This window comes from Gigantopelta aegis, chromosome 11, assembly GCF_016097555.1.
Source record: "Gigantopelta aegis isolate Gae_Host chromosome 11, Gae_host_genome, whole genome shotgun sequence".
Taxonomy (NCBI): domain Eukaryota; kingdom Metazoa; phylum Mollusca; class Gastropoda; order Neomphalida; family Peltospiridae; genus Gigantopelta; species Gigantopelta aegis.
This window is the reverse complement of record NC_054709.1, coordinates 20,312,160-20,337,758: the sequence shown is the minus strand read 5'-3', so window position 1 is coordinate 20,337,758 and position 25,599 is coordinate 20,312,160. Positions and strand designations below refer to the sequence as shown.

General features: G+C 40.6%; 1 protein-coding gene across 1 annotated transcript in view; it reads left to right on the top strand.

The window, feature by feature from the left end:
• The window catches only part of LOC121385077 (contactin-like), a 38,533-nt gene extending 13,939 nt beyond the window's left edge, over positions 1–24,594 (top strand). Inside the window, exons 7-19 of the mRNA XM_041515614.1 lie at positions 214–504; positions 3,891–4,057; positions 4,782–4,908; positions 7,986–8,159; positions 10,025–10,168; positions 10,992–11,086; positions 11,772–11,870; positions 14,752–14,935; positions 15,539–15,660; positions 17,717–17,909; positions 19,742–19,857; positions 20,926–21,100; positions 22,395–24,594. Of these exons, the coding sequence (XP_041371548.1) occupies positions 214–504; positions 3,891–4,057; positions 4,782–4,908; positions 7,986–8,159; positions 10,025–10,168; positions 10,992–11,086; positions 11,772–11,870; positions 14,752–14,935; positions 15,539–15,660; positions 17,717–17,909; positions 19,742–19,857; positions 20,926–21,100; positions 22,395–22,501 (1,994 nt within the window). The 3' untranslated portion in view covers positions 22,502–24,594. The remainder of the gene's footprint in view (positions 1–213; positions 505–3,890; positions 4,058–4,781; positions 4,909–7,985; positions 8,160–10,024; positions 10,169–10,991; positions 11,087–11,771; positions 11,871–14,751; positions 14,936–15,538; positions 15,661–17,716; positions 17,910–19,741; positions 19,858–20,925; positions 21,101–22,394) is intronic.
• Positions 24,595–25,599: the final 1,005 nt, after the last annotated feature.

Below are 25,599 nucleotides of genomic sequence, written 5' to 3'. Positions count from 1 at the left end.
TTAACGACTTAATGGTTAGGTGTTAGACGACTACACCGACTTCTCTCTCACTAACCACTAATAACTAACCACTAACCCCATGTCCTGGATAGACCGCCCAGAAAGCTGAGGTGTGTGTCAGGACAGCGTGCTTGAACCTTGAACCTTAACTGAATATAAGCACGAAAATAAGTTAAAATAAATGAATGAAAAGAAACCATTTTTACATTTCAGGATTTAAGCCTTCATTTGACAAATACCCGCTCTCTGACGCTCTGATGGGAACCGTTAATGGAAACATCACCATCAAGTGCCTGCCGGAAGCAGCTCCAACACCGGAAGTGAAGTGGTCTCACAATGGCAGCCCTCTCGGCCTGTCGTTTGGCGCCAGTGGTCGGCTGACGCTACTGTTGAGCGGGTTTCTCGTCATATCTCAACTCACTCAAAGTGACGAAGGAAGCTACACGTGCACGGCGACAAACTCGGAAGGAACCGCGTCATCGACTGGTCATCTGTCTGTTGTCGGTCAGTTTAGGTCTCACCATACAGTTCGGACGGGCAGTAGCCCAGTGGTAAAGCGTTCGCTTGATTAACGGTTGGTCGAGGATCGATCACCGTCGGTGGGCACATTGGGCTATTTCTCTTTCAAGCCACTGCACCACAACTGGTATATCAAAGGATGTGGTATGTGCTATCCTATCCTATACCACGGCCTTTGATATGCCAGTCGTGGTGTACTGGATGGAACGAGACATGCAACAGACACGAGCCGTTTTTCATGTGTGTTACCTTTTGACGCGGCTCGGTTCCGAATCACAGAAAATGATAGCATCAAAAAGGTGATTCTATTGTTAGTTAATTGGTTGCAAGGAGAGAGAGAGAGAGAGAGAGAGAGAGAGAGAGAGAGAGAGAGAGAGAGAGAGAGAGAGAGAGAGAGAGAGAGAGAGAGAGAGAGAGAGAGAGAGAGAGAGAGAGAGAGAGACAGACAGACAGACAGACAGACAGACAGACAGACAGACAGACAGAGAGGACAGACAGACGGAGAGAGAGCAGACAGACAGACAAGACAGAAACTACCAGATAGAAACTGGCAGACTGATAGTCAGACAGGTATGTTAGAAAGCTAGTGTCACAGACGGACAAACAGACAGACAGATATCCCAGGGGCAATACAACCTTATCCATAGGCGTACAGGCTCCCAATTTTGGGGGGGGGGGGGGGGGGGGGGGGGAGAGAGGCTGAGTCTTGCCCGAATTAAAAACAAGTGCCCGAATCTGGATTACAACTTTTATTCATATTAACATTACTTCCAAACAGCTATATGAGGTTGCAAACGAATTGCCACGCATTTTTACATAGTTTAATCCAAGTGAACAGAGTTTTTTCCTAATGTTCATTGACCAATTATCGTTATATTGTGTCATTTCTTCATTCATAGTAATATATATATATATATATATCCCTTAGAATACAATTTGTAGTGTTACGTACTTTTATCAAATATTTAAAAATTCTCAGTTTTCTTGTTACTTGAAGTGGAAACCGATATAAACAAATTCGTTACACGTTCCTTAAAGGGCCTGTCACACACTACCAATGCACCCCGCCGGGACTAAACCGGAGCACACAATTAACAACGGCGAGAAAATCGGCAGAGCTCCGTCGAGAAAGCACTTGAAAAATCACAATTGGCCGTAGCAATACCGATGTAGTACCGGCGTTCCCGTTGTGATACCGTTGTTCTACCGTTGTCCTGCCGATGTAAGAGCCGATGTGCTACCGAATACCACTTTTCTGTCACCTTAGTGTTACCGATGCGCCGCCGATGTTATACCGAGGCGCTGCCGTTGTACTGCCGATGCATTACCGAAGTGCTACCGATGTGATACTGAAGTGTCGCCACGGCTATGTGACCAATCTGTATAAATATGGGCCCTTCTTGGAGAACCTCACCATTCCTGCCGTAGACGCCGAACTGACAACAGTGACTAATACTACTACAACTACTACGTTCAGGTCATGCCATCCAAGCGGAAGGGACCTGCTAAGTCACCTCCTAAGAAGAAGGCGAAGCCGGCTCCCAAGGGCCGACGAGGTCGTGACAAGAACACTTCAACAACACCCCAAGCCCCTGGTCCCCTGGCTGACGCTGCTGTTGATGAACCTGATGAACCTGCCCCAAGATCGCCTAGTCCTCCTCATGACTCCTCCCGTGAACCTTCTCCTGAGTCCCGGTCCTCCTTAGTGGCCTCCCAATCTTCAGCGGGCTCCAACGCCTCAGTGACCTCCACCGCCGCCTCCACTTCTCCATGAACTGGTCTGAGATCTCACGCCAGCCTTCAGGGGTTGTGTGGCAGGTTATCGCCTCGTCCAGGTACTTGTCAATGATGGCTTGGCAGACTTCTCTCGCGGCCAGTGACTGGGTGATGTGGGGTACCCTCCAACCAAACTTCATGGCCGCGTACTTGGTCCCAGAGGCGATGTGGCGCAGAGTGATGGCAATCTTCAGACCAGGATCCAGGGGCTCCCTGTACCAGGTTCTTTGTTTGGTGATCCTGGGACCAACTCGCTGTACCAGCTCATCGTACATCTCTGGGGGCATTCTGAGGAAGTTCTTGAAGGCCCTCTGGTCCTCTCTTCGGAGCTCCACCAGCAGCTGGTCATACATGCCAAACTGACGACGCCTGCTGATCCATGGTCTCACCCAGATTGCTCGAGGTACTTGAGGTCTTCTTCTTCTTCTTCTCCTCCTTCTGGCCTGGATCTGGTGAAGTGCCAACTGAGTCACCAGGTTCTGGTGTTGGAGCACGGCTATTTGATAATCGTGTAGCCACAGGTCCGCCATCCTCGGTGACAAATGAAGAAATGACGGGCTGGTAGTCTGTGCCCCTATTTATATGCAGTACGGTAGTACTACGGTATTAGTACGGTAGTAGTACTATATCACATCGCTAAGAACGGTAGTACATCGTTAGTACATCGGCAGGACTACGGTATCACATCTGTACCAGTACGGTACACATTGAGGCCACCGGAGAGCCGCCGATCCATTACGGGGCGCTACATGTGCTCTACCGACATTAACGAAGCCATACCGGAGTACTGCCGTTGTAGTCCCGTTGCTCGCTCCGGCAGCGCAACGGCAGAACTTTTTTAGCATGTTCAAAACTTTATACCGTCGCCTTCCGTTGCTAATTTTTTCGCCGATGTTCTGACGATGTCCTGACGATGTACTACCGTTGTTAGCGATGTGATACCATTGCGCTGCCGTACTAGTACCGATCCTCGAAAATCGCCAAATTTGTGCTCCGGTATAGCTCCGGCGAGCCAAATCGGCTAGGTGTGACAGGCCTTTTACACCCGACAATCTTTTACAAAATTGTATATGTACTTTTTCAACATCATGCTTCGAGTGAAGGCCCCAAACTTCAGCACCGTAACTAAGGATAGAAATAATCAAAAATAGCAAGAATTGTTTCGATATTGAAGAAATTGTTCCTGCATACATTCAATATTGAGAATAATGCCTTACGTCCTTGTTCTGCAAATCGTGTCTGTGCAAATTTACCATTATAGAAAAATAAAATGCCAAAATAAATAAATTCATTTACAACCTCGAGAATAATGAAATTACGTGGTGAAAAATACTCAGGCCAGCTTATTTTGCCCGAATTTAAGGATTTTCTCCAGGACTGCCTCCTGTCTCGTATGTTTTTGTCCTTATTGAAAACTCACTGTTGTCACTATTTGCCAGGTCACACTGTTGTCACTATTTGCCAGGTCACACTGTTGTCACTATCTGCCAGGTCACACTGTTGTCCCTATCTGCCAGGTCACACTGTTGTCCCTATCTGCCAGGTCACACTGTTGTCCCTATCTGCCAGGTCACACTATTGTCACTATTTGCCAGGTCACACTGTACTGAATGTAAAGCCGTCTAACACAGACGTCATTGTGAACGAGACGGCGTTCATGTTCTGTGAGGCCTCTTATGACGTCACAAGGGTTGACGTAGTTTACATTTGGCTCTTTGAAGACAGAATTATCAACATCGACCAAGATCCTCACTTCGTGCAAGTAAGTACTTTTCCAGAATTTGTCACATGGGGTGGAGTAGGGGCACTGTAATTATTAATTTTGACTGTAATTTATTTTTCCTGTAATTTATTTTTCTTTGTGCATGCTTGAATTACATATATCTTTCTTTTGTTTGTTTTTTGGTGGTGGATGTAGAACAATAAAATTTTACCTCTCGCCTGACCAGATATGGTCTAATGAATAGAATGCACTGCCCTATATGTAAATGTGAATGATATTTCTAATGATGGGCGTGATTTGTAACGATATTTCGTAATTTTTAATAATGGGCATGATTCGTAATGATGGGCGGGGTTTATAATAAGGTGTGTGATTGGTAACAATGGGCGTGTTTTCCAAAGGATGTGTGTGCTCAGTAATGATGTGGTTCATAACAAAAGGCGCAGTTTAAAACAAAGGGCATTGGCAGGTTCCGTGCTATAATCATGATTCAACTAAAGAATTGTGTAATTTAGGTAAATATCTACATAAATTATTCAAAAGCCGTGAAACCTGTGTCATTGTTACTTAAACAAAGTCGAATTCTGCATGTTCTATTATATTCTATTTTGATTGTAATAATGCTATTTTACACCTTTCATTCGTTTTCCGGTATGTTATTTGTATTTATAACTGATGAGCAGTTATTGCTTAAAGTTTCAATAAAGAATTAAATTGAACTATGATTAACTGATGTGTATTAGAATAACGAGTGTTGTTGCAGGGTATCCGCGGTGGTGGGCGTGGCCTGTATATCCGTAACGCCCAGTATAAACACGCTGGACAGTACACGTGCATGGCTCAGACAGCTCAGAAACATGTTGATGCTGGGGCTAGTCTCCGTGTGTATGGTAAGTCAGGATATACACACAATTACAAGTACAGTAGGGCTGGGTCTAGTCTCCGTGTGTATGGTAAGTCAGGATATACACACAATTACAAGTACAGTAGGGCTGGGTCTAGTCTCCGTGTGTATGGTAAGTCAGGATATACACACAGTTACAAATATGTACAGTAGGGATGGGGCTAGTCTCGTTGTGTATGATAAGTCAGGATATACACACAGTTACAAATATGTACAGTAGGGATGGGGCTAGTCTCGTTGTGTATGATAAGTCAGGATATACACACAAGTACAAGTACAGTAGGGCTGGGTCTATTTTCGTGTGTATGGTAAGTCAGGATATACACACAAGTACAAGTACAGTAGGGCTGGGTCTATTTTCGTGTGTATGGTAAGTCAGGATATACACACAGTTACAAATATGTACAGTAGGGATGGGGCTAGTCTCGTTGTGTATGGTAAGTCAGGATATACACACAGTTACAAATATGTACAGTAGGGTTGGGGCTATTTTCGTGTGTATGGTAAGTCAGGATATACACACAGTTATAAATATGTACAGTAGGGTTGGGGCTAGCCACAATGTGTATGGTAAGTCGGGATATACACACAGTTACAAGTACAGTAGGGCTGGGTCTAGTCTCCGTGTGTATAGTAATCAGGATATACACACAGTTACAAATATGTACAGTAGGGCTGAGCCCAGTATTTGTGTGTATGGTTAGTCAGGATATACACACAGTTAAAAATAAGTACAGTAAGACTGGGGCTAGTCTCCGTGTGTATGGTAAGTCAGGATATACACACAGTCACAAATAAGTACAGTAGGGCTGGGTTTAGTCCCCGTGTGTATGGTAAGTCAGGATATACACACAGTTACAAATAAGTACAGTAGGGCTGGGTCTTGTATCCGTGTGAATGGTAAGTCAGGATATAAACACAGTTGCAAATTAGTACAGTAGGGCTGGGTTTAGTCCCCGTGTGTATGGTAAGTCAGGATATAAACACAGTCACAAATAAGTACAGTAGGGCTGGGTCTTGTGTCCGTGTGTATGGTAAGTAAGGATATATTTACACAATTCCAAATAAGTTCAGTAGGGCTGGAGCTAGTCTCCGTGTGTATGGTAAGTTAGGATATATACACAGTTACAAGTACAGTCGGACTGGGGCTAGCCTCTGTGTGTATGGTAAGTTAAGATATACACACAATTACAAGTACAGTAGGGCTGGGTCTAGTATCCGCGTGTATGGTAAGTCAGGATATATACACAGTCACAAATAAGTATAGTAGGGATGGGGCTAGTATCCATGTGTATGGTAAGTCGGGATATATTCAGAGTTACAAATAAGTACAGTCGGACTGGGGATAGCCTCCGTGTGTATCATAAGTCAGGATATATACACAATTACAAGTACAGTAGGGCTGGGTCTAGTATCTGCGTGTATGGTAAGTCAGGATATATACACAATTACGAGTACAGTAGGGCTGAGGATCTAAGGTCCCTCTACATTTTGCGACAGTTATTTTATTTTTTTTGTTGTTGTTTTTTACGTTGGAGAATCCGAGAAATCCCTTCGGGAACATTTGTGACCTTCACTCACATGTTATTCTCCACCCCCAAATGGATTTTCTGGATCCGCCACAATATTTTCCAGATAGGCAAAAAAAACAGTAACTTATACCAAACGGTTTCCGCTCCAATATCATAATAATCCTATGTTTGTCGTTGAATACATTTATATTGATAATTTTCGAGTTCGCTGATAACAAAATTTGACATATTAATCATTAATACACACACTACAGGAAGAAACCCGTCAGCACTTATGTATTCAAGAGGAACATTATTGAAAGGAGGTGTCAACGGCCTCGGTGGTGTCGTGGTTAAGTCATTGGACATAAGGTTCATAGGTACTGGGTTCGCAGCTCGATTCCGGCTCCTACCCAGAGCGAGTTCTTAACGAATCAATGGGTAGGTGTAACACCACTACACACCCTTCTCTCTCACTAACCACCAACAACTAACAACCCAGATAGCGTGTTTGGACCATAATTGGACATAAGCACGAAAATAAGTTGAAATGAAATGAATGAAACGGGTTTCTTCCTGTAGTGTGTGTATTAGTTGTATTAGAACAGGAATCTTTTATTACCATTTTGTAGGCACATGTTGCGCAGTCTTGATATACACTTTGCTCTGGCAGCAATGAGAGCCTTGCTCTCTTAAAGTCATTGAAGTTCATGGAAACAACTCCGTCTTGTACGCTTATTTTTATACAATGAAAGCATTCGACACAAAAACACAGACCATGACTATATTTTGTTTAGCGTATGCAGTTTTTCTAACACTGGTTTACCAGCAGTCAGATGTCGAATGTGTTGTCTCATACCACTGGTTTACCAGCAGTCAGATGTCGAATGTGTTGTCTCATACCACTGGTTTACCAGCAGTCAGATGTCGAACGTGTTGTCTCCTACCACTAAGCAGAACAGTGGTGGTAATCATGGTGGTAGTGTGTTATGGTGATGATGTACTTCGTATCGCTTTTTCTCTGTACTCTTTGCACACTATACTTTGATTAAAACTGAATTTTGAAAACCATAAAATGCCATTTTGTATTTTCTGTCTGTATTTGGCTTCATAAATTTGATTTATTCATGAATTTTGCTGTTATTCATATCGAGTACAATTTCATTACTATTCCTGTGGAAAATAACTGGTTTTGGCCAAATATTGGCTAAATGTGGAAAAAAGTTGGTCACATTGGTGAGATTGATATTCTTTGATCAGACTTTGACCACAAAATAGTAATGTAAAATATTCAGAAGCTTATTAGGTACAGCACTAGACTGTCCGTATAAAGAGCTGATTATGGACAATTTTGGTGAAAAAATGGCCAAAATGGCAATGTTGTCTTAAGTAGTTTCAATAAGAGTGCTATTTTTGGCATCAGCACCACGTTTTACATAAAGTAGGCTTGTCGAACCTTGCTAACCAAAACTTCTCATTAAAGACATCTGCTTCTTGTAGTATCTGTTTGAGGGCTTTGTTATGAACACACTACACTTCGTTGTGGTTGCAGGTCCGCCAGACGAGCCGGCTGGGGTGTTCGCGTACCACTTCCGCGGACAGGACGTCGACCTGAGGTGGACCCCGCCCCTCGTGACTGACCCCCACGCTGAGCCTGTGACACAGTACAGGGTGGAGGTCGCTAACAACTATGATGGGTGGGACAGCTGGGAGGTGGTGGCAGACTGTGAGTATATGAAGTGGACGTGTATTTTTAGAATATTTCTAGTGTTGAGTATATTTCGATGGAGTTGAGTATATTTCTGGTTTTTAATGGAGGTGAGTATATTTCTGGTTTTCGATGGAGGTGAGTATATTTCTGGTTTTCAATGGAATTAAGTATATTTCTGGTTTTCAGTGGAGTTGAGTATATTTCTGGTTTTCAATGGAGTTGAGTATATTTCTGGTTTTCAATAGAGATGAGTATATTTCTGGGTTTAAATGGAATTGAGTATATTTCAGGTTTTCAGTGGAGATGAGTATATTTCTGGTTTTCAATGGAGTTGAGTATATTTCTGGTTTTTAATGGAATTAAGTATATTTCTGGTTTTCAATTGAGGTGAGTATATTTCTGGTTTTCAATGGAGTTGAGTATATTTCTGGTGTTCAGTTGAGGTGAGTATATTTCTGGTTTTCAGTGGAGTTGGGTATATTTCTGGTTTTTAATGGACTTGTGTATATTTCTGGTTTTCAGTGGAGTTGAGTATATTTCTGGTTTTCGATGGAATTGAGTATATTTCTAGTTTTCAATGGAGGTGAGTATATTTCTGGTTTTCGGTGGAATTGAGTATATTTCTAGTTTTCAATGGAGGTGAGTATATTTCTGGTTTTCAATTGAGTTGAGTATATTTCTGGGTTTCAGTGGAGTTGAGTATATTTCTGGTTTTAAATGGAGGTGAGTATATTTCTGGTTTTCAATTGAGTTGAGTATATTTCTGGTTTTCAGTGGAGTTGAGTATATTTCTGGTTTTCAATGGAGATGGGTATATTTCTGATTTTTGATAGAGTTGAATATATTTCTGGTTTTTGATGCAGTTGAGTATATTTCTGGTTTTCAATGGAATTGAGTATATTTCTGGTTTTCAATAGAGATGAGTATATTTCTGGGTTTAAATGGAATTGAGTATATTTCAGTTTTTCAGTGGAGATGAGTATATTTCTGGTTTTCAATGGAGTTGAGTATATTTCAGGTTTTCAATTGAGGTGAGTATATTTCTGGTTTTCAGTGGAGTTGAGTATATTTCTGGTTTTCAATGGAGATGGGTATATTTCTTATTTTTGATAGAGATGAATATATTTCTGGTTTTCAGTGGAGGTGAGTATATTTATGGTTTTCGATGGAGTTCAGTATATTTTGGTTTTCAGTGGAGTTGAGTATATTTCTGGTTTTTAATGGACTTGTGTATATTTCTGGTTTTCAGTGGAGTTGAGTATATTTCTGGTTTTCGATGGAATTGAGTATATTTCTAGTTTTCAATGGAGGTGAGTATATTTCTGGTTTTCAGTGGAGTTGAGTATATTTCTAGTTTTCAATGGAGGTGAGTATATTTCTAGTTTTCGATGGAATTGAGTATATATCTGGTTTTTGATGGAGGTGAGTATATTTCTGGTTTTCGATGGAGGTGAGTATATTTCTGGTTTTCGATGGAGTTGAGTATATTTCTGGTTTACAATGGAGTTGAGTATATTTCTGGTTTTCGATGGAGTTGAGTATATTTCTGGTTTTCGATGGAGGTGAGTATATTTCTGGTTTTCGATGGAGGTGAGTATAATTCTGATTTCTGGTTTTCGATGGAGGTGAGTATATTTCTGGTTTTCGATGGAATTGAGTATATTTCTGGTTTTTCAATGGAGGTGAGTATATTTCTGGTTTTTGATGGAGGTGAGTATATTTCTGGTTTTCGATGGAGGTGAATATATTTCTGGTTTTCGATGGAGTTGAGTATGTTTTTGGTTTTCAGTGGAGATGAGTATATTTCTGGTTTTTAATGAAATTGAGTATATGTCTGGCTTTAAATGGAGGTGAGTTATATTTCCGGTTTATTTCTGCAGCACTAACAGACATACAGACGTACTTGGAGGAGGATCCGTCAAAACGAAGCACAACAATTACTGGTCTAGGTCCGGGGACAAACTACAGATTCAGAGTCATAGCTAGGAATCGTTTTGGGTGGGGTGTGCACAGCCTTCCCTCAAGTGAGTGATCAGAATGCGATTCTAATATTTAAAAGTTTGAGAATGTTAGCTTATTAACATTGACTGGTTGAATACTTGTCAGACATATTGTTTTAACAGAAATTCTTAAATTGTGGGAGAGGCAAGGAGATTTCAGAGCCCAAGTACATCTATGCATGACATTGGGTCATAGTGGTGGTAGAAGAGGATGTGGGTTGATAAAAAAACAAACAATAAAAACCAACCAAACAGTTTTGTTTTGTTTAACGACACCACTAGAGCACATTGATTTATTAATCATCGGCTATTGGATGTCAAACATAAATAAAGTTAAGGCAAGCTGAAGAGTACTCTCCTAAAATGGAGTGAGATGAGCAACCACGGAAGTTCCATGCGAAATTTATTAAATATGTTATAGCAATGAGACCAATATGCCACTCTCCTAAAACTTTCCAGGTGAGTGTGCAGGAGAGTAGGAGTGGTCACTCGCTTTTTCTGGCGAAGAAAAATTTGTTTTGTTTAACGACACCACTAGAGCACAATGAATGTCAAACATTTGGTAATTTTGACATATAGTCTTACAGAGGAAACCCGCTATATTTTCCATTAGTAGCAAGGGATCTTTTATATACACAATCCCACAGGCAGGATAGCACATACCATAGCCTTTGATATAATACCAGTCGTGGTGCCCTGGCTGGAACTGGCGAAGAGTGCAAAGTATACTCTTGGGGTTATATGCTTGTGAAAATTATTATGATTGTGTGTGGCCTTTTACTATTAATTTTAAGACAAATTAGATAAACTTATAATAATGATTTTGTTTTGTTGTTGTTCTCTACAGAAACATACAATCAAAATCCCGGACCCCCTTCTAGTGCACCTCCCAGAGTAGGAGGCGGCGGGGGGAGTGTTGGTGAAATTACGATAGAATGGGACGTAAGTCACATATATGTTACTCTCTCTCTCTCTCTCTCTCTCTCTCTCTCTCTCTCTCTCTCTCTCTCTCTCTCTCTCTCTCTCTCTCTCTCTCTCTCTCTCTCTCTCTCTCTCTCATATATCATATCATATCATATCATATCATATCATATCATATCATATCATATATCACATATCAATATATATTATCAAATATCACATAATCAGATATCAAATGTATCACATATTATATATACCATATCATATTTAGTGGTGTTGGTAAACACAACATAATTTAACTTTATATTTCATATCAAATATAATATATCATATAACATATCATATCATATCATATCATATCATATCATATCATATCATATCATACATCGTATCATATATTATATCATACACAGTGATAAGCCATATCATATCATGCGCCAGCATATGCCATGTCATGTCATATCATGTTATATGTTGTCATATATCATGTCATGTTATATATCATATCATATCATGTATCATGTTATGTCATATGTTTCATGTTCCCTAGTATACATCAAATGATATATTGCATCATATATCCAGCAGGACATGTCCGATTAGGACCTACCATATTGTCTACTGACATACCATGTGATATCATCTAATCATGTGATTTGATATCACGTCATGTGGTTCATGTGTTTAATGTTCATTTTTCTGACAGCCAATACTAGACAAGGACCATGGAGGACGGGACGTTGGTTTCCACTACCGAGTGTTCTATAGGAAGATGACAGCATCGCGAGATGGTGTCTGGCTCACGGTTAGTCTAAATTGTCACTTTAAAATAATTACACTTCTGTCCCAAACGCGACCACACTGGGCCTTGCATAAAACACCAAGGGGATCAATAAAATAAATGCAAATATTGCTAAAAGTGGGAGGGAGGGGACGTAAAAACATTTTTGTTTAATATAAAATGTTATAGATATATATACTTTTCAAAAGAAGAAACGCAAAACCACATTGTCGTAACATTTGGAGAATTGATTTAATTATTGAATGGTGAGTCCGATAATTACCAAATGTTGCAGGATTGTTCACAATTCACTCTAGTCCATTGTGAGTAAGTGATAGGACACACCACCAAGGTCAAGGTCATCTGGAGTCAATACCGGGTGTGGCCTCCGCGTGTGTTGACAACTGCCTGGCACCACCTGCCCATTGAAGCAACCAGAGTATGGATGACGTCCCGGGGGATGGTGGCCCACTCGGCCTGCAAGGCTGCTGCCAGCTCGGGCAGGGTCTGGGGCTGTGGTTGTCGCTGTCGGAGGCGTCGGTCCAACTCGTCCCATAGATGCTCAATTGGGTTCAAATCCGGTGATATCGATGGCCAAGGAAGGACATTAATGTTGTTGTTCTGTAGGAAAGCCGTTGTGAGACGTGCTGTGTGAGGCCTGGCGTTGTCATGTTGGAACACTGCGTTGGCGTTGGCCATAACTGGAACGATGTGTGGCCGGAGGATCTGGTCAATGTAGCCCTGTGCATTCAGGTTGCCCTGCACGTGGACCAGGTCAGTTCTGCCAGTGTGTGAGATGGCTGCCCACACCATGACACTACCCCCGCCGAATCTGTCCACTTCCTGCACGCAGTTTGCCGCATAACGTTCACCACGACGCCTATACACGCGACATCTTCCATCATGACGTCGGAGCAGAAATCGGGACTCGTCACTGAACCACATCCGTCTCCATCGCAGTTGAGGCCATTGTCAATGAATCTGGCACCACTGCAGTCGGAGTCGACGGTGTTGTGGTGTTAAGATGACACCTCGAACTGGACGTCTGGCACGAATTCCTACCTCACGTAGGCGGTTCCGTACGGTCTGGTCGGATATCCTGCGCAAACCTGGTATTGCTGTGGCTGTGGAGGTGGCAGTAGTCAATCGTTCCCGAAGGTGGCGTACCCGGATGTAGCGGTCCTGCCCGGGGGTAGTGACCCGTGGTCGACCGGATCTAGGGAGGTCACGTGTTGATCCATGTTGCTGGTAACGGTCCCACAGTCTGGAGATGGTGCTTGGGGACACATGGAATGCCCTGGCAACGGCCGTTCTGGATTCGCCTGCGTCTAGTCGGCCGATGGCATTGTTTCTCTGCGGTTCACTGAGATGTGGCATGTCCTGGATTGTCAACTGTCGGCCAGATACAGAGGCCAGGCAAGCGAACACCCTGCACTTTTATACTGTCGGTGTTCATGTTGCACGTGCAGACAACGCACGTGCAGTGGTGACATGGTTTGCACGTGGCTGCGTTTTTGCGAATATTCACATTTTGGAACTTTATTGTACAGTAGCTGCGTTTTATCGAATGTAACCGTGGGAATGTGTTTGGGACATGCAATGACCTTATATTCACAAAGCATGAACCGGTAGGAAACATAAAATCGGAGTTATAACCCATTTGTACCCTTTTGCATTTCTTTTTTTGAAGAGTATATATACAAAAGTCATTCGTACATCATCCAAGTGTCTTTTAAAAATATAATAGCATGTTTTGGCAGTTAAAAGTGACAATTTTTCTCGCTAAAAACATTACTAATACTAATAATCATTTTAAAATCATGCTTCGAATAACAAAGGAAGTTTCAGGTTATCATATAATAGAAGTAAAGTCATGTGTTTCATCTCCCACTTCTTGTGTTTACAGTAGAAGTAAAGTCATGTGTTTTAGCTTCCTCTTCTTGTGTTTATAACAGAAGTAAAGTCATGTGTTTCATCTTCCTCTTCTTGTGTTTATAACAGAAGTAAAGTCATGTGTTTCATCTCCCACTTCTTGTGTTTATAGTAGAAGTAAAGTCATGTGTTTCAGCTTCCTCTTCTTGTGTTTCTAACAGAAGTAAAGTCATGTGTTTCATCTTCCTCTTCTTGTGTTTAAAACACAAGTAAAGTCATGTGTTTGATCTTCCTCTTCTTGTGTTTATAATAGAAGTAACGTCATGTGTTTCATCTTCCTCTTCTTGTGTTTATAATAGAAGTAAAGACGTGTTTCATCTTCCTCTTCTTGTGTTTATAGTAGAAGTAAAGTTATGTGTTTCATCTTCCTCTTCTTGTGTTTATAATAGAAGTAAAGACATGTGTTTCATCTTCATCATCTTGTGTTTATAATAGAAGTAACGTCATGTGTTTCAGCTTCCTCTTCTTGTGTTTATAATAGAAGTAAAGACATGTGTTCCATCTTACTCTTCTTGTGTTTATAATAGAAGTAAAGACGTGTGTTTCATCTTCATCTTCTTGTGTTTATAATAGAAGTAAAGACGTGTTCCATCTTACTCTTCTTGTGTTTATAATAGAAGTAAAGACGTGTTTTATCTCCCTCTTCTTGTGTTTATAATAGAAGTAAAGACGTGTTTCATCTTCATCTTCTTGTGTTTATAATAGAAGTAAAGACATGTGTTTCATCTTCATCTTCTTGTGTTTATAATAGACATAAAGACGTGTTTTATCTTCATCTTTTTGTGTTTATAATAGAAGTAAAGACATGTGTTTCATCTTCTTGTGCTTATAATAAAAGTAAAGACATGTGTTTTCTCTTCATCTTCTTGTGGCTTTTTTATAGAAGTTAAGACGTGTTTTATCTTCATCTTCTTGTGTTTATAATAGAAGTAAAGACATGTGTTTTTTCTTCATCTTCTTGTGTTTATAATAGAGTTACGTTAAAGCGTGTGAGACCGAAGCCTATGGCGGTAAGGTGGAGGGGTGTGAGACACAGCATGTTGGAATTGTCGGCTTGCACAACTACTACCTGCAATATGAGACCATGGTACAAGGGGTCAACGACCTCGGAGAAGGACCCAACTCCACCATTGCCATCATTTACTCCGCCGAGGAAAGTAAGATGATCCTCTGTAACAGTGAAACAAAACAAGGGAATAAATATTTATTTAATGTCATTTTAAGTACAGCAGTTTTCACGTTTGGTCTAGGAGAGAGAGACATGCACACCTAGACAGTGAGAGAGAGAGGGGGAGAGAGAGAGAGAGAGAGAGAGAGAGAGAGAGAGAGAGAGAGAGAGAGAGAGAGAGAGAGAGAGAGAGAGAGAGAGAGAGAGAGCGAGCGAGAGAGAGGTGTGGGGAGGGGGATTTTATACTGGGGCACCCACATTGGAGTGGGGCAGCCACACTATCTATAAGTCTGCTTATGTGGCGACAGGGAAATATAAAAGCTGGTGGGAGGACGACGTGCGATTGGAGAGGGATACCACCTCCACCTACCCACTCCCAACTGCGGGAGGAGGAGAGAGAGAGAGAGAGAGAGAGAGAGAGAGAGAGAGAGAGAGAGAGAGAGAGAGAGAGAGAGAGAGAGGTATGCACCAACTGATAATTGATGTTCATTTCTCCATAGACAAGACCGCGAATACCAGGGCTTTAGTATTCAAGACCATGGTACAAAGGGTCAATCACTTGACCCCACTTGAATGTATGTCTGTCTTCCAGTGCCAGTGACAGTTCCAACCAACATCTATTCGTATGCTGTGAACGCGACTGCTATCATGGTACAGTGGGACGCTATTCCAAACACCAGGGAGATCATGAAGGGGAAAATACAGGGATATCAGGTATGGCACAGGAACCGTATCTAAGGTCTGTTTTGTTTAACGACACAACTAGAGCACATTGACATATAAATCATTCCAGAGTGCAAAATATAGCCACGGGTGGCATTGGGTCATAGTCGTGGTGGAAGGGGATGTCAGTTGATTAAAAACAAACAATAGAAAACAACCAAACAAGTTTTGTTTTGTTTAACGACACCACTAGAGCACATTGACATATAAATCATTCCAGAGTGCAAAATATAGCCACGGGTGGCGTTGGGTCATAGTCGTGGTGGAAGGGGATGTCAGTTGATTAAAAACAAACAATAGAAAACAACCAAACAAGTTTTGTTTTGTTTAAAGACACCACTAGAGCACATTGACATATTAATCATCGGCAGTTGGATGTTAAACATTTGGAGATGAAACCCGCTATATTTTTCCATTTTTATATGCACCATCCCACAGACAGGACAGGACATACCACTATTTTGATATAACAGTCGTGGTACATTGGCTGGAACGAGAAATAGCCTAATGGGTAACGACGGGGATCGATCCCAAACCGACCCCACATCAAGCGAGTGCTTTACCACTGGGCTACGTCCCGTCCTAGGGCCGTATCTAATAGCTAGCCTAAAATAACCAGGGATGGGTGTAAAACAATAATAATAATAATAATAATAATAATAATATTTTTTTTTAATTATAAAATAAAATTAAAAAAATATATTTTAAAAAACCCTAATCGAGACACAGTAACAGGAGTTGTTTTCCGAATAGACAAAAATGGACATTTTAAGCAAAAATTACTCCCTTTTGTGTATTTATTGGTGGAGGGACTGAACCACACTAGGTGCTGCCCCAAAACCAGACTAGGTACTGCCCCAAAACCACACTAGGTGCTGCCCCAAAACCACACTAGGTGCTGCCCCAAAACCACACTAGGTGCTGCCCCAAAACCAGACTAGGTACTGCCCCAAAACCACACTAGGTCCTGCCTCAAAACCACACTAGGTCCTGCCCTAAAACCACACTAAGCGCTATTCCAAAACCACACTAGGTGCTACCCCAAAACCACACTAGGTGCTGCCCCAAAACCACACCAGGTGCTGCCCCAAAACCACACTAGGTGCTGCCCCAAAACCACACTAGGTGCTGCCCCAAAACCAGACTAGGTACTGCCCCAAAACCACACTAGGTCCTGCCTCAAAACCACACTAGGTCCTGCCCTAAAACCACACTAAGCGATATTCCAAAACCACACTAGGTGCTACCCCAAAACCACACTAGGTGCTGCCCCGAAACCACACCAGGTACTGCCCCAAAACCAAACCAGGTGCTGCCCCGAAACCACACCAGGTACTGCCCCAAAACCAAACCAGGTGCTGCCCCAAGACCACACTAGGTGCTGCCCCAAGACCACACTAGGTGCTGCCCCAAAACCACACTAGGTGCTGCCCCAAGACTACACTAGGTGCTGCCTCAAAACCAAACTAGGTGCTGACCCAAGACCACACTAGGTGCTGCCCCAAAACCACACTAGGTGCTGCCCTGTAGTAGGTCTGTCGGTGCCGACGGAGTGTTTCAGAGATTGTATCTTCATCTCGACACTTTTGTCCACCACAAGTCGGTCTGGGGTCGATCCCTGTTGGTGGGCCCATTGGGCTATTTCTCATTTTAGACAGTGCACCACGACTGGTATGTCAAAGACCGTGGCACGTGCTATCCTGTCTGTGGGATAGCGCATATAAAAAATCATTTACTACAAATGGGGAAAAAATGTAGCGGGTTTCCTTTCTACATAAGACTATAAAGTCAAAATTACCATGGTTAACATCCAGTAGCCGATTGGATGAGTAATAAATCAATATGCTCTAGTGGTGTCCTAAAATAAAACAGTTTTTTTTTTAATGATATAAAAAAGAAAGACACACCCCCCCCCCCACAACCCCCCACCCACCCCCACCCCACCCTCCCAAATGAAATTAAAAAATATATATGTAGCTTGTCGTACAACATTTAGTAATTTACCTGTGGTTTTTACAGTACTTTTCTTTTTTCTTGTTTTTTTTAGATAAACTGGTGGTTGGATGACAAAAATCATACCTACGCACGTGCAAAGTACATCCGTCACTATGGTAACGTGACGCAAGGGATCGTTATAGGGTTGCAGCACGTCACTGACTATTGGGTCAACGTACAGGTCTACAATGGGGCGGGGCTTAGCAACCCCAGCGAGAACTATTGGGTGTCTACCTACTACAATCGTAAGTGTGGATGTTATTCTTGACCAATTAATTAAAGGCGCAGGCCGTAGTTTGAGCCCGTGAAAATGGACACTAAGTTTAGTTAATTTATAAACCTGCAATACACATTTGAATAAGGTTATAACAGAGAGAAGCTAAAGTATGCGATGTTTAAATAGGGAAATACCATCTAAAAATAACTAGAGCTAGTCAAGATAACCATTACTTCTCAGATGAACGTGCGTTTTTAGAATGAGGAAAAATGCATTTTGGGGTATTGCAAAAACCTTGATGACCACAACTAATTCAGGTGTACGAAAAGTAATATTCTAAATAATAAAATGTTTACAAGTACTTCCAAATTAAATTATCAAAAACGGCTTTAATAGTGAAAAATACATCGTAGGTTTTTTTTAAAAACTAGGGTCTGTCACTTTAAAAGTAGCTAGCTTTTGGATTGGGCTACAAAATATGTTCCCTACACACCGATTGATGAGAACAGCATTCGTTATTGACCGGGTCGCGATTGCCATATTATCCAGTGAAAACAAAGAAAAATCGAAATTGATTGATCTGTGACACACATGATGTTAACCTGAAACTAATCAGTCTGTGACGTACGGGTTATTATAGCTACAAACGTGAGAGCTGTAAAGACGTTCAGTAGGAATAGACAGTTAAATTTGTTTAAAACCTTCTCTCTTTTTTTTTTTTTCTTCTTTTTCTTTTTTTTTAAACCTGTAAGAAATAGAATATTACAATCGTATCCGTTAGATGCCATTTATCTTACAATTCGTTGTTTAAAAACATATCCAACTTGATTTCGCTCGTTAGGTACGTTATAAGATAAATGGTATCTTACAGTCACCCACCAACCAACCGTTTAACATGTGCTTACATCCACTGCAGGTTCAAGAATGGTGACTATAGTTTTGTGCGTATGTGTGTTAACAATTTCAAGGCATACGACTGGCTTCTTATGGGTGATGATCAGGTCACCAGTGTCATGCATCCAATGAAAATCAACACGGTGGAAATATATTACACTGTGACGTATAGTTAACCTGACAATCATGTGTCTGTGACGCGTAACTTAGCTACAAGTGCAACGGCTGTAAATAAATAACTTTTAGTCCAAAAAGATGGTAAAATTTGCTTAAAACCTGGTTTTTAAGGATATGTAAGAAATAGAATAATACATTCGTGTCTAGCGGCCACTCATGTATTATTCTCTATGTGATGCACAAGTTAGTACAGCTTCAAGCGTAAGAGTTGTAAATAAGTGCAGTTGGAAAAGATTTGTTTAAAACCTTCTCGCTTGGATTTTTTTTTAGAATCATATCCGTTAGATATGATTTATCTTAAAACTCGTTTCAGCGCCTCATCACTACCCGTTCCACGTGGCTGTATCCGATAGATATGATTTATCTTACAACTCATTTCAGCGCCGCAACACTACCTGTTCCATTTGGCTGTATCCGTTAGATATGATTTATCTTACAACTCGTTTCAGTGCCACAACACTACCTGTTCCACGTGGCTGTATCCGTTAGATATGATTTATCTTACAACTCGTTTCAGCGCCACAACACTACCCGTTCCACGTGGCTGTATCCATTAGATATCATTTATCTTACAACTCGTTTCAGCGCCACAACACTACCCGTTCCACGTGGCTGTATCCGTTAGATATCATTTATCTTACAACTCGTTTCAGCGCCACAACACTACCCGTTCCACGTGGCTGTATCGGTTAGATATCATTTATCTTACAACTCATTTCAGCGCCACAACACTACCCGTTCCACGTGGCTGTATCCGTTAGATATCATTTATCTTACAACTTGTTTCAGCGCCACAACACTACCCGTTCCACGTGGCTGTGCGTTCGCACGGTGTCGACAGTATCTACTTGACGTGGAGGGGAATCAGCACCGGGCAGGATGAGGAGTCGATTACAGGTTACACGGTCAGAAGTTAAACTTTGGTTTTTGTTTAATGACACCACTAGAGCACATTGATTTTTTAATAATAGGCTGTTGAATGTCAGACATTTGGCAATTCTGATATAGCCTAGTGATGGTGACGCAGTGGTTAAGCCATCGGACTACAGGCTGGTAGGTACATCGGCTCCAACACAGTGCGAGTTTTTAAGGGCTCAATGGATAGGTGTAAGACCACTACACCCTCTTCTTTCTCACTAACCACTAACAACTAACTAACAACTAACCCACTGTCCTGGATAGACAGCCCAGATAGCTGAGGTGTGTGTACCCAGGACAGCGTGCTTGAACCTTAATTGGATATAAGCACGAAAATAAGTTGAAATGAAATATAGCCTAGTCTTAGAGAGGAAACCCGCTACATTTGTTTATCATTAGTAGCAAGAGATCTTTTATATACACCATCCCACAGACAGGATAACACATACCAATGCCTTTGATATACCAATCATGGTGCTCTGGCTATAACGAGGAATAACCCAATGGGCCCACCGACTGGGATCGATCCTAGACTGACCACACATCAAGCGAGCCCTTTACCACTGGGCTATTGGATGTCAAATCTTCAAATAGCAGCAAGGGATATTTTATGTGCACTTTACCACAGACATGACAGCACACACCACAACCTTTGATAGAACAGTTGTGCCGCAGTGGTTGGAATGGGAAAAACTATATCTGAGAATGGGTCTACTGATAAGGTACGATCTTGTCACGAACACACACACACACACACACACCCCCCCCCCCCCCCCCCCCAATAGGCCTATAACATCCTGGCTAAAGCTGTGAAAACTTAACATTATTTCACTCGGGACCTAAATTTGATAATATACTTGTTTATTATCCTCTATTTAATCTGTTCACCTCCTCGCGCACCCTAAATGTTTATCAAGGCCTTCCCAAAATCTCTTGCTTGCCTCTTTAACGTTTAGCTAACAACAGTTATTCTGATCAAATATATATATTATTCAAATGAATGAGTGATATTTAATTTTAGAAGTGTCTTAACTGTTTCCTTTGTTGGTGTGAAGGTCCGGTACTGGCAGATGAAGAACCCGATGTCGTCAGCTATCGACAAGGTGGTAGGTAAAACATTCTACGCCGTGTTATCAAACTTAGAGAAAAACACCACCTACCAGGTCAGAGTTATCGCTACAAGTCTCGGGGGTGACGGAAAGAAGAGTCCAACAGTATACTTCACACTAGGTGAGTATGTACTTCATACTAGGTGAGTGTGTACTTCATACTAGGTGAGTGTGTACTTCATATCATTTGAGTGTATACTTCATACTAGGTGAGTGTGTACTTCATACTAGGTGAGTGTGTACTTCATACCATGTGAGTGTATACTTCACACTAGGTGAGTGTGTACTTCACACTAGGTGAGTGTGTACTTCATACCATGTGAGTGTATACTTCACACTAGGTGAGTGTGTACTTCATACCATGCGAGTGTGTACTTCACACTAGGGGTGTGTGTACTTCATACCATGTGAGTGTATACTTCATACTAGGTGAGTGTGTACTTCATACTAGGTGCGTGTACTTCATACTAGGTGAGTGTGTACTTCACTCTATATGGGTATGTACTTCATACTAGGTATGTACTCCATACTAGGTGAGTGTGTACTTCACACTAGGTGAGTGTGTATTTCACACTAGGTGAGTATGTACTCCATATTAGGTGAGTGTGTACTTCACACTAGGTAAGCGTGTACTTCATACTAGGTGAGTATGTACTCCATACTAGGTGAGTGTGCACTTTACACTAGGTGAGTGTGTACTTCACACTAGGTGAGCATGTACTCCATCCTAGGTGAGTATGTACTCCATACTAGGCGAGTATGTACTCCATACTAGGTGAGTGTGCACTTCACACTAGGTGTGTACTTCACACTAGGTGAGCATGTACTCCATCCTAGGTGAGTGTGTACTTCACACTAGGTGAGTGTGTACTTCATACTAAAGGAGTGCTGTTTACACTAGGTGAGTGCATTTCACACTATATGAGTGTACTTCATACTAGATGAGTGTGTACTTCACACAACTTGTGTCCTTAACACTAGATGAGTGTACTTCACACTAGTCAAGTGTACTTCAGATTAGGTGAGTTTTGACAGCAGTGTATTTGATACAAGGAGAGTGTTGACAATTGTACTTCACATTAATAATTGAGTATACGACAGCGTTTCACGCTAGGGAAGTGTATACCTCACGAGTTTGTGTTTGACATTAGGTGAGTGTTGAAAAGTGTATTTCATTGGGTGTGTATTTCTTACTAGGTGAGTTTGTAGTTCACACTAGGAGAGTGTTGACAAGGGTACTTCACATTAAATGAGTGTTGACATCATTTATTTATTATTATTATTAATATCAATATAATTACTATTGTTGTTATTGTTATTATCATCACCATCATTATTAATCTTATTATTATTACCATTATTATTTTTATTTTATTTTTATTTTATTTTTAAATTATTATTATTGTTATTTTCAGGAGGACAGATCAGATTAAATATTCTGACAACAGAGATTTTGGCCTCGGCAAACAAGTTTAAAATATCTATCAGTGCATTGGTTCTTTGCTTAGTGATTACTTTTTAGTGGAGAGTTAGCCCACTGATAACAGTTATCTTCTACAAAGCAAGTATGGATGCTGGTGTTTATGAAGAGTGGGGGTGGGGGGTGGGGGGGGGGGGGCAGGGGGCATGAAAGGAGTTGGGATGCAATATGGAGATATTAAAAATAGAGACTGGGCGCCATACAAAACCCTTCATTCCAGTGGAAGAACGTTTATGTGACCACTGCAATGTAATTGAAGATTGAATACCATCATATCATAATATGTAAGAAATATAATAGTCAACGTGTCAAATTATATGCATATTTAACTTTCCATAATTACCTATTTAAAAGTATGAGTATGCAAGAAAAATTTATATATATTATGCAAAACCAAAATCCAGCCTTTGCTGGTGCGGTTTCAAAATTTGTTCACGATTATACATGTATTGCCTATAATTAGTCCTTATTTAGTCATTTTGTTTGTTTCTTGTTTATGCATATGTTTTGCATCCAGTTCCGTTATGTGGAATGTTTATATGCAATAAAGTTTTTTTGTTTTTTTTCATCTTTTATAATAAAGAACCAGATTAATTGTTATTATCGCACTAGGAAATCAATATTAGTATAATAAGTTCATAGTAGAAATGCTCAGGCATTGGTGTAACGAACATTATTACTGGATGATTTGCTGCCTACAACAATGACTTTGTCGGTACTAAATATGATGTCATCACAATATACAAAGACGTCACGTAATTTAAAATTTGCATTTACGCAAATTGTGAAATTTGTAATGAAATGATAATTTAATGCAAGGCATTACAGATCTTTTTTTGAATAGAATAAATAGAACTTGGAGTTTGAAAATAAATTATCTGTGATCGTGAATACAAAGCTACGGCAATACTCAAAATAGAGTGTAATGTTGTTGACATCGTTTTTATTTCTAGAGGTACAAATGTACATGTATTGATATTGAAAATAAAAAGAGAAAGAAACTTGGTACCAGCTTATTAACAAATGTGTCCTTCATGAAATAATTTTCATTTGTCACACGCAAAAGCTCTTGATAAGTGAAAATTATTAAGGACATAAATATGATGATAACTGGTAACTCATTTATTATTCTTTATATTAAATGATCCGTAATGTTTGCATTGAACTTTCTACAACTCAAGTTATTGTCTGCAATGCCAAATTATTATTATTTTATTATTAAAATTTATTATATTGTTATCAAGACTGCACCTGTCTTACACAGTAGTTGGAAAATATTAAAACAGACAGCATCTAAGGGTCTCGGGTCTCATCACATGTAGCTGAACCCCCCCCCCCCCCCCCCATGCAATATAACACATTTTCTTATATGGTAGCTTGTTGTTGTTGTTAACACCTTATTTCAATACATGAAATGCCATTTTAAACCCCCAACTCTCACCACTGGCATAGCCAGGATTTTAGGGGGATAACCCACAATGTATGTATGTATGTATGTATGCATGTATGATTTTATCAAATTTAATACGGTTAAAAAAAAAAGTTTGATTCGGGGGGTGGGGGGCATGACCCATGCCCACCCACCCCCTCCTCACTACGCCACTGCCTCTCACTGAGCCAGAATTCTCATCACGTCATGCAAACTTGAAAGTCACTTAGGGGCGGCGTCGTATACAACTCGGTTATCACATAAATTTACTTGCATGCTTATTTCACACTTTCGATATTTTGATTGACAGCAAATATTCATACTGTCACACTTGGGATTACTGGCTGTCAGTCAAAACATTTTAAGTGTGCAAATAACCATGCATACCACTTTGGGGTTTATTCATAAACACATAACATGTTCATATGGTCATCACCCATGTATTTTTGCAGTCATTGTAATATGCGTTATGATGTACATAACTGTGTGTGTGTGTGGGGGGGGGGGGGGGTGGGGTGTGTGTGTGTGTGTATTCGACTCTAGTAATATATTTCACTGTGTCAAAATACAAATATTTCACTGTTAAGGAACAATGTATTTTTTTCTTCAATTAAATAATTTTTGAACAGCCATCAAAATACAATGTATTTTATGGTCGTTGTAGTATGTTTAGTTTATGGTCATACTTATAAATAATATATTGCTTTGTTTGTTTTATTTTGTTTTATATTTTTCAAATAAGTCAAAATTGATCGGTATAACTACATGATAAAGCCACAGGCGTACGGGCTCCCATTTTTGTAGGGGGCAGGCTGGTTTTTGCACGAATCTGGATAACATGTTTTCACATTAGCATTACTGCTTCTAATAGACCAAATCAATATTACAGTTCCATTTTTGGGGGGGGGTACCCGGCATTAGTTTCAACCTCTGGTATATACTGCATAACAACTGTATAACAAATAAAAGTGTATTTATTTATTGTCGGTGGACAAATAATCAATGGCACATATTACTACCAATCACACCCACAGCTGCTTTCACTCTGTAAATATTTGAACGGTGCACCTCGAACTTTGACACGGAACTCTCTTTTGTTTGGTACTATGCAACCTACTGCCAAACAGCTTTTATAGGGTTGCAAAGGGATTACTAGTAACTACGCATTTTTACATGGATTACAACTAATTTTGCAGATAGAATGATCTGAATGATAGAAATACATGGTAAAAATACCTCAGGTTATAGACCGTGGGCCCACAATAACCCCGCCTGCCCCCCCCCCCCCCCCATAGGAATTTTTCAAGATGAGTATATCTTTGAAGCCTATCCATAGACATATTCAAATCAGCTTGTCTGCAGGCAATCTGTTGGTGGGTGTGCTTGTAGGGCATGTTTGAGTTTAGGCACCCTATTTATTTTTAAGAGGGCAAATTTCTGATCAAGGTGAATGTTCCACATAATTTTCAAAAATATTTGAAAATAATTCTGGACTATATCACTGCTTTTACTTTAAAGCTGGGTTACTGGTGAATGTATTCCACCAAAAAATAATACATTTTTGGCATCTGACTAAGTATAGTGAGTCAATGAATTTGAAATGTCCTGAGTATTATGAAAAAACTGCATGGCAATGTTGAAGTTCTCATCCAGACATATTTTGAACAGGTTTAAGACCAAATTATGAATGCTGTTCATACTAAATTACATG